Source organism: Mus musculus, chromosome 16 (assembly GCF_000001635.26).
Source record: "Mus musculus strain C57BL/6J chromosome 16, GRCm38.p6 C57BL/6J".
NCBI classification, from domain to species: domain Eukaryota; kingdom Metazoa; phylum Chordata; class Mammalia; order Rodentia; family Muridae; genus Mus; species Mus musculus.
In genome coordinates, this window is record NC_000082.6 from 96,525,218 (window position 1) to 96,535,340 (window position 10,123).

The following is a 10,123-nucleotide window of genomic DNA, read 5'->3' on the forward strand; positions in this document are numbered from 1 at the left end:
TTTCCCTTGGATTTTGCTTTACAAATGATTTTGCTTTGGGGTGGTTGAACGAACACCTGAGCACAGTCCGAGGTGGGCCGTCTTAGCCTCGTGCATCTAGACTGGCCTCACTCTTCTGTTTTTAGGTGGTCATCTTATATTTCTGTTTTTGTTTGTTTGTTTTTTACTACAGATGGGCAGAAGAAAGTCCAAGAAGAATTTGATATCGACATGGATGCACCAGAGACAGAGCGTGCAGCTGTGGCCATTCAGTCTCAGTTCAGAAAATTCCAGAAGAAAAAGGCAGGATCACAGTCCTAGTGGTGAAGCTGCTTCCTGGTCCACCTGAAGACACCAAGTTCAACCACCATCCATCAAGAAATGAAAAGAACAATACCCTAGAGAGAAGTCATCCTCACTCAATACACACCCTGCTACAAACCTGAAATGCATGAAGAGAAACCCATAGTATTTATGCCCCCTATAGGCAGGTATCCACAGTAAAATTGTGAGTAGCTTAATCTGTTTATCTCCATTACAATTCCTCTGCAACTATTTTCCTTGATGTTGTAATAAAAAGGAGGTAAGATGAGTGAATCTAGTGTCCGTCTTCATTTCCCCGGTTGAATGGAACCAGGCTCATGCGGTTAAAGACGACTGCAAGCCAGGAGTTACATTGTAACAATGTTACATTGTTCAAACTTTAGAACAGAGTGCTTTTGTTAGGGTGGGGCTATTCATCCTCAACCATGGAGTTCCTATCTCATTTACAGAGTGTGAGCTGCCAATAGGTGGTGGCTGTATTTTCTCAGCATGGAAATGTCGTCTGTACCCTTGCTTGTCCCAGCTTATCCAGAAGAACACAAGGTCTAGGAGGGCAGTGCATCTGGGGTTGGGATGTCTCCCAGGTGTACTCAGCAAGTACACTTCAGATCTCTGAAGGGTTGCCCTACTCCACAAAGGCCATCTTTGCACCTGTGTAGCTCCATCCACAGGCCCAGGCTCCAGGATCCTCTGGGCTCAGCACCGTGGTGCTTAGCTTGTTCATTGCAGTTTGGAGAAGCTGCCTGGCTTTTCTCCAGTGCAAACCTTGCAGACACACGGTCTCACATGTCACGGAGAGCTCCCATGGGACGCAAAGATGTCCATTTTGTGGGAGGCCTGACTACACAGAATCAGGAGTCAAATACAGGTTGGAAGGGTGTGACTGAGCTGACCTTGGTCAAGTGCCAGGAGCATCAACCGTATGTCTTCATGGCTGCTTATTTGAGCCTTGCCATGGAAGAACCTGAAACAGAAGGGACCCTTCTCCCAGAACCGAGAAGCCACCATGTATGCGGTGGACTTGGCTATGTGTTCCTTAGCTGGGGCTCTGGGTGGGTCACATGCACTCGTGAGAAGAGAGGCAGAGTGTCTGAGTGTGTAGACCTGCATGCTGGACTGTGGGTGGATGAGGCGGTGGAAATGAGGTTTGTGGGGGAAAGAGTTGGAGGTAGAGAGGACACTATTCTCTCACAAAGAAATACTGGAACCCATGGGGAGTGTCTTGCCACCAAAAAAAAATCATCTAAAAATGTGCTTGCTAAAAATGTGTAAGATGCCCCTGCTGCTAGCTCTTCCCTGTAGCTACTGGGGTGGGGAGGGGGTGGCAGTGGGGTATGCCTGAATTCTCATGATGACTTTAGCTAGTGACCCCCTAAATAGGATCACTTCTGCAGTAACAACTGGTGAGGGCTAAGTCAGGCTCCTGATGGGAGAGTCCCCATTGAGAAGACAGTAGGTTGATAAGACACCCCAGAAAGAGCTGCTGAGACAGAGAGGGGTATGAACGTCACAAAAATCAGATGGCTTAAGGTGTCATGCTCAGGGCTCCCTCGGGCTGCTAATGTAAAGTAAATTAGGACCCAAATGTATGCACAGGTAGTGATCTCTCTATCTGACCTGTGTCCCAGCTCCACCACTCCCCCCCACACACCCATTTATTGATCTAAAGGAAGTGTGTCCTGTTCTTATGGGTGTATTCTGGCCGTGGCAGCTGGAAGTCACCCAGGTTCTAAGGAAGATATCCACCTAGGAACTCTCTGTAAAGAAACATAGGCTAATATCTCTTCAGATGATTCCAAGTGTCTGGGAGTTCTCCTTCAGCCTAGTGGGGAAAGTTTAGAGGGGTTCCCTTAGATATTCCAATGTATGCCTTCCATTGTAGTCACAGGGCAAAGGTGAAGCTGATTTCCTTGGAGCCTTAGGGATGAGTTAAAATTTTCACTTCCTAGGTAGATTCATGTGGCTCTAAAGCTCCTGATGTTGGCGGGGTGGTGGTGATAGTGGTGGTCCTGCTGGTGAGATATTTGTTTCTCACCAAAAGCATGGGTTGGGTGTGTGGCATCTGCGGTCTAGGTCTCACAGAGGAAGCAGCTTGTGGCTCCAGGTGGAGGAGGAGGACTTCTTGTAGAACTCATCTTGAAAGGAGGAAGGAGCCCTCTCAGGATGTGCAACAAAGTATCCGCAGCTTGGAGCCATGAGCTGACTTGATTGTATTCCCTCCATTGGACTATTGTGTTGTGGCTGCAAGGCAGCTTGCACACAGGCTGGTGGGGAAGGATAGAGAGCTTTGGATGCAGAGGATGGAGACAGGTAGAGCATGGAACAATGGGAGCAAAGCAGTGACTGGGAGACCCACAAGGGCCTTACCCAAGGATGGGGCCCCACTGCAGCAAGCTCAAAGATGGTGGGGGTTCCTAAATAATCAAGTCTGGCAGCTGGCACAGAGGCACTAGCCAAGGAGACATTCTCCTCTGGGCTGGGACCATAGTGGGTGTAGTACGATGACCAGAACTTCAGGTAGGACCCTGAGCATCTGAGTTTGAAAATGGACCCATCTTGGATCTGTGAGTTGGCCAGGCCACCATGGAGAACTCATCTGCCATAAGAAGGTGGTTCCTTGACATCAGTATGCTGATAGAAATCTGCCTAGAAAATGTTAGTAAACTAAAATGAGATAGAATACACATGTGCCTGGCTCAACGCAGGTGTCTACTGGCAAGGCCATGACACCCTTCTCAATATTCTTTGTTCTGACCCAAATCAAACCATGGGCCTGTGCCATTCCTGGCCACATCGATTTGGACCGATGAATCCTGACCCAAGGTGGGTTCAACCAATGAGGTTCTTTTTCCTGAGAATTTGAGCTCATGCTCAATGGAACTTGTGAAAAGGCTGAAAAATAGAAGTTATTCAAGTCTATGAAAAGTATTATTATTGCTAATGAAATTATTATTATTTGCAAGAATCTTTAAAAGTCCATTTGGTACAGGAACATGCAGGAGCAGAGTCAAGACTCAGGATACACAAGACCATGAGAGATGGAGGGGCAACCCAGGCTGAGTTAGTCATTTGATTGCTATGAACAGGAACCCACTCACACTAGCTAAAAAAAGAGAAACTCCAAAAATAGAACATTCAAGACATCCAAGGGGGGGGGGATGTGGAGAACACCACAGGCAGGCAGAATTTCATGAGATTTATAAATATCCTGGGGTACAGTGGGAAAGGAGTGACATCTTCCACATCACCGTCTTTGCAACGTTTTATGACTTTCCGTAAAGTTTTACAGTTTTCTTTAAATATATCTTGAACATTTCTTTTTGTTCTATTTTTAAACGTCACCCAGTCATCGCCGTCCGTCTACTCGGAACCTTTACACAAAGTTTTCTGCAGCTGCCTTTGCTGCTTTCTAAGAAAATAATTGATTTCTGAATATTTCACTCTGTGAATATTCATCCGACTGAACTGTGTGTTGTCATGACTTTTAGGAACTTCCAGTGGCTTTGCAGGGAGACAGCCCTATCAGCTCCAAACGGTAACGTCTCTTTTCCCCCAGGACTTTGAACTTCTTTTTCCCTTCTTCTTCACATTATAATCTATCTCTGTGCATTTCTTATGGAAAACTTGGACCCCATTTTAGAGTCAGGGAAATGGTGTCAAGACATCTCCCAAGAAAATCCTCCCCATAAGGCTGAATGGTTTCAACTTTAGATAGTCATCTTCTTATAAACCTCTTGAAAGAATAACCTAGATAAATTGGCTTGACTGGAGAGGCAGGGGGTTTAGTGTTAGATTTCCCTAGGGTTTGTGTTTGAGGAGATTCATTCTAGTGTTGGGTTTAGGAGATGCAGCCTCTATCATGGATGCTGAGGGCACAGTACCTGGGCTGCTCTCTAAGGCTCAGTGTCTTAGTCAGCTGGGGATGCTGTGATGAAATATCATGGTTTTCTCAACTGAAAGTGCTGGCATTTGTCCTCACACCTCTGGAGGCCGCAAGTCCTAGGCCATGATGCTGGCAGACTTGGTTCCTAGCTATCAGCTGACTGCTTTTTTGCTACTTCAGGGAATATTCTTATTTCAGGCAAGAGAAAGAAAGAAAGAGGGAGGGAAGGAAAGAGGAGAGAGAGAGAGACAGAGAGAGAGAGACAGGGAGAGACACAGAGAACACAGAAAGGGGGCAAGAGAGAGGAGAGAGGAAGAAAGAGGGAGAGGCAGACAGAGACAGAGAGAGGGAGAGAGGGAGAGAGAGGGAGACACACAGAGAGACAGAAGATAGTGTCTTTTATTTATTTACTTTCGCGACATATATATTGAATATATTGCTATATATTGTAACCTAGGCTTGACTTACCATCTTTCCTCTCAATTTCCCAAGGACTGAGGTTTCAGGAGTGCGCCACTCTGCCCAGCCCCTTTACTCTTCTTGTAGGATGATTCTCTCATGGAAGAAGTCCTAGCTTCATGGCATTATCTAAGCTTAGTCTTACACCAAATCCCCTACCTCCTAATATCCTAGTATTGGGGGCGGGGTAAAGGCTACACAGTATCCATTTAGGATCAGAGCACCTGCTGGTCTCCACCATCTGCTCACTCTAGAGCTTCATGTTATCTAATGGGATCAGATGACAGAGTGATTGGTCTTTGTTCACTGCTCAGTTGATTCTCCTCAGGCTTCAGGTGTGCTCAAGCTCACTGTCTCTGCCTCTGTCCACATTCTGTTGCTGCCTCTGCTCTGGTTACCTTGTGGCAATCTCCTCTGCTCACTGCTGTACTTCCCTTTGCAGGCTCTTTGTTCTTAGGCGAACAGGAATGTAATTGAATAAGAATTGGGAGAGAGCAGCCTGCTCTGGTGTGTGTAACCTCCAGGAGTCAGCGGTCTGCAGAGCTGGAGAGTGACAAACACACACACACACACACACACACACGCACGCACGCACGCACGCACACACACACACACTCCTGTACCACCAGAGGCAGAACCCTGTGATGTTCTTTGGGTAACACTGAGGACTGTTAAAAGCAAACCTTTTCACTCTTTTCTCTCAGAACCATAAAGCCAATTAAAATACGAGAGTCTTGCAACCTCAAAGCTGGCATGCTCATTATCTCAACACTGCAGGTCCTCTGCCTGAGAGTTTAAAGGCCTAGGAGGCACTTCTCTGTGAGCACTTTCCAGGCTTTCAACTGGGACCTTCTTGTGGGCCTTGACTGTACGATCACTTCCCCAGACTGGCTGAGATCTGACAGCTGCCACAGTTACTGTAGATAAGTTCTTGTTCAAGGCTGGCCTTTGCATTTGCCTTAGTTAGATGAATTCCTGCCCAGAAGTATCTAGACACTCGGGAAACCACTGCTTCAGTTGACAAGGGAGGAGCCTACACTCCTTACTGTGTTCTCACATGAGCCTTAGCCCAGGTGTCAGCCTGATGTGCTGTACCCAGGTGTAGCCCTGGCCACTAGACTCCAGGTTCTCTACCTGTCAGTGAGTTTGCTAAGACTAGTTTTAAGTGGAGCCTGTGGCTAACTTATTAACTGGTCCAGGGGGCTTCCATGAAGCTGATGTGTGAGAGGTGTCATCATTCTGAAACTGGGCAGTTTTGGAAACCATCCCTCTGATCATACCATGCCACACTCACTTCTCTCCTTCCAGTATATTCTCCTGTGGCAGCCAGCACGTGCATCTGGCTGTTCTACTCTTCCCATGTTGACTCAGCCTCTTATTGGCTACAGTGTGAGGGTGGGGTAGAGTCAGAGTCCTTCTTAATGACCTTTGGGAACCTGCTGCTGAACACCGCTATCATCACTGTTTGGATGGTCCCTTTGTTCCTTCCAGGTAATCTCCTCCTTGCCTAGCTAGATGTGTGACTCTGTAAAGCCCAGCTTTTGCACAGCCGATCGTAGCATCTGGGGAATTCACACCCTTCTCTGGTTCAGATCCGATACTCTTCTTCCTGAGGTGGATGAGGTAAAACTGACTTGTGGGAGAGAGTAACTTCCAGCTCTGAGTACCTGTTCATGGGAGAAATTTATGGTTTGTTTGAAACAGAGATAATGCCAGGGACCTCGGGTCAACTCTATTTTCCATATGTAAGGTTTGTGAGGGGTCAGATCTGCAACAACATACGTCGGTTCTAATAGCTAACGAACAGCCTCTCCAGCTTGAAAGGACAGCTGGGAGATGTAATCTGTCTGGATGACCTGGGTCAGATGAAACTGGTTTCTTTCACCCCTGTCCCCCTTCACATCTGTCCCAGCTCCTCTTTTGCAGACTCCATCCATGGGATATTCCCCTTGATGGCGCTGATTGTAGCTTCACAAGCTTTGGTGAGATACTTTGATTCATTCTTGTCCCTTCTACACAAGGTCAGGGACATTTGTTTTATTGGTTGGGATGCTCTTTAAACACTTCACACTTTAGCAAGAGTGAAGATGGCTGGGTATGTAGCTCAGTGGTAACAGGCTTGCCTGGTCTGCATGAGGTTTAGGTTCTCTCGCTAGCACTGCCAACAGTAGTGAGTGAATGAGTTAGCGTGGTGAGCTCTGTACTGGCATTGTTCTCTCCCTCATATCTGATGGGAGAGGCAAAATGATAGGGAAACAGCCTGTGCTTTCCTCTAGGAACCAGCCAAGGAAAACATTGGCTTATCCGAGGTCACAGCAGCCAGTATCCTTCTGTCTTCTGTCTGAAGAAGGTTGTGCAAAGTCCCCATAGTATGCATTTTCTTGACATCCTATTTGCAATGGATAAACATAGATATTAGGGATAGATGGCAGAACTCGGGCACATGTCTATGCTTCCCTATGTTTTCTCCCTAGAGACTAAGCATGTCTGGAAGCTGTGGCTGCCTTGGCAGGGATCTCTGTGCTCCAATCCTGAGGTCCTGCACACTGCCTTCTGCACGTATTCTTCTTCTGAGAACAAGGTTGCCCCTTCCCTCTATTCATCAGCCTTACTGTGGACACCTAGAATATGAGAACAGTGGAACCAGGCTTCAGCAACTATTGTTGTCAGCCTCCTCTGGCCTCAGTCTCTCTCTCTCTCTCTCTCTCTCTCTCTCTCTCTCTCTCTTCATGTGAAATGAACATCTGACCACCAGAGGCAGAGACTAAATGGGCCATCTGTGCGGAGTAATTTCTGTAAGTCAGGTTGTAGTAAGTTGATACACACTTGACATGTGTTGATTGTCTCATGGAATATACAGTGTCCCCATTTTATTGGCGAGGAAATGGAGGCTCAGAGATGATAAAGAGCATACAAGGTCACACAGCTTGAAGGAAGAGGCTGACTCCTTCATAAGTTAGATTTCTCAGCCTCAAGACTTTGAACTCCGTTCTTAACTCTACTTGAGGCATTGAGCATGGACGTGGCTTCCTGTGGATGGTTCCTGTCCATATAGAAGACTCTTTGAATTCTTCTGTGTCTGGTGGGTGTACCCTTGATGTATCCTTCTATGACTGACAGAGTGTAACTTGATGCATCCTTCTGTGATTCACACTGTTTGGAATTTACAGCCTCCAAATCTCATTGGTAGAATAGAATTAGAGCCACCTTAATCCCCAAGATTGGTGAATATGTTCCTGTCTGTGTTGGGGGTGCTTTCGGGATATGACTAAAATCAGGATTTTGAGGTGAAAAGACTCCACAGCATCATAGGGTCTTTCTATGAGGAACCAGGAGGATGCATGTTGGGAAAGGAGCTCGGATGATAATAGTGATGTTAACAGGATGAGCTTTGAGGTTGTGGAAGAAGACATGAGCCGAGGACTGCAGCTGGTGTCTAGAATCTGGGAGAGGCAAGAAGATGGATCATCTCAGTGCCTCCGGGAGAAACCATCCCTGCTTAAACTTGAGTCTGCCTTATAGACTAAGAGTTATCCCCCTAGAATAGTAGCTGTGAGTTTGTGTTATTTGAAGCTACTGGGTGTATGTCACTTCCTTACAACAGGATACGAACAGTGGCGTTGTGTCCTATCCTTTGTGTCTTGATGCAATGATCACTTTTAACACTAGTGTTAATCATGTTTCAGCTCAGCTAGTGAGGGGTCTCCTGAAAGGGGGGAACATGAGTTACTCAGACGAACAAATGGTTAGGATGGGGGGTAGTCATTACTTATCTGCTTGGCATTAAAACTGGCCCCAGTCATGTGACCTCAGACCCTGTCTTACCAGCCCTCATCTCTGAGGAGGGGAGTCGTAGCCGCATTACCACCCCACAGTCTGCTGGGAGCCCTTCAGGAGATGCCGATGGCTACAACAAGCCAGAGGCATCTGCAGCTGCTTGACCAGATCGTGGCAGGAGAGCTCCAGAGATGGCCTGTAGCCAGCCCTGGCTGTCAACACTAATTTTCTCCGGCTTGATGGAGCTCAGCCTATTTTGTGTGGCTTGCCCGCCACCAAGTCAGCAGCCCCTGCACAATCAGGGTGCTGAGCCAAGCTGATAAGCAGGGCTGTGGTGTGGTTATCTCTGCCACTGCAGAGCTGAGAGCTTCGGGGAGGAGTGGATGTAGGGTGTGTTTCCGCCTACATTGCTGCTGCTGCTGTTCCTGCAGCACCTGCCTCCCCAGGACAGTCCAGCTCCTAGAGGAGGGGTGCAGCCCTCTCCATGCTCCCGAGGTCATGGGGTGGTAGTACAGTGGTGCAGAAGACTCGGGGTTGGGGAGTACTGACTCATAACCGTTGTAAGTATGCGGCAGTGAAGGAGCTCTGTGGAGCTCTTCATGGGGTTGCTGGGCTCAGCTTCTGTGATTGTCAAGATGAGGAGAGGCAGTGGGAAGCTCCCTTCTGAAGAATCAACACTGACTCCAGCTCCCCTTCCCTCTGTCACCCCATCCTCCTCACTGAGCTCCTTCTATGATTCATGTTTATAGACCTGAAATGACCTCCAAGGGCCTCACTAAACCCTGCATTTTATAAAGATGCCAGTCAGACACATGGCTTGCCCATGGCTGAGTCTAAGCCCTACTAGGATGTCCAGTAGGGTCAATACTTCTTCTGCTAGGGACTCACTCTGCCAGGCTGATGAGACCCATCTACGGCTTTCCATCAGAGATGGAAACTCTAGGCATGCTCCTAGGGTGTTCCAAGAACATTGCTTAAACTCCCTGGGAACAGAAACAGAGGGAAGATCAGAAGGTGGCTTGTCCCATTAGTATTCCAGGGCACAGCTTCTATGAGTGTGTTGAAAGGTAGATGGCTAAGATTTAAGCTCAGCACATTAACCTGGACCCAGAGTAACAGTGGCATTATCAAGAAGGACCCTTTACTTCAATAGCCTCAAGGGATGCCTTTTACAGACGTGTTGTGGGTCAGAGGCAGAACAGCCTTCTTCAGCCATCCTTAGGGTTCTAGCTTTCCCCCGTGTTTAGATGGATTGCCATTCTGTTTAGTTCCAGGTTCGGGAGGACAAGGTGAGGGGCACCCAAAAGGATGAAGCTAGAGGAACAAAGTGCAGTCTCTGTCACAAGGTTTATAGGTGCACATCTGTGGTATGAGTTCTTCAGATTCTCACTGGTACTGTGACGTTTCCTGCAGATGTGCTCACAGCTGCCCATATCTCTCCAGAACATGAGCATCCAATTGTATCAATGCTCCCCATGTCCTGCACACAGGGCAACCGGAAGTTACTAGCATTACTGGTAGCTCAGTTCCTGGTTGCTGCCTGATTTGACTCGGAAGATGAATACCCAGCTCTCTTGATCATTAGCATCTCTGAGACTCCAGAGATCCTTGGCGGGAGCAGTCCTTCATTGCACAAAGTTGTCTGCTCAAAGATCCAGTCTTCTTCAACCTTCCTTCCTTCCTTCCCTGACTCATGTCCAC

General features: G+C 47.5%; 1 protein-coding gene across 1 annotated transcript in view; it reads left to right on the forward strand.

Moving 5' to 3' along the window:
* Positions 1-576, forward strand: part of Pcp4 (Purkinje cell protein 4) — a 58,188-nt gene extending 57,612 nt beyond the window's left edge. The window contains exon 3 of the mRNA NM_008791.3: positions 173-576. Coding sequence (NP_032817.1) covers positions 173-300 — 128 coding nt within the window. The 3' untranslated portion in view covers positions 301-576. The remainder of the gene's footprint in view (positions 1-172) is intronic.
* Positions 577-10,123: the final 9,547 nt, after the last annotated feature.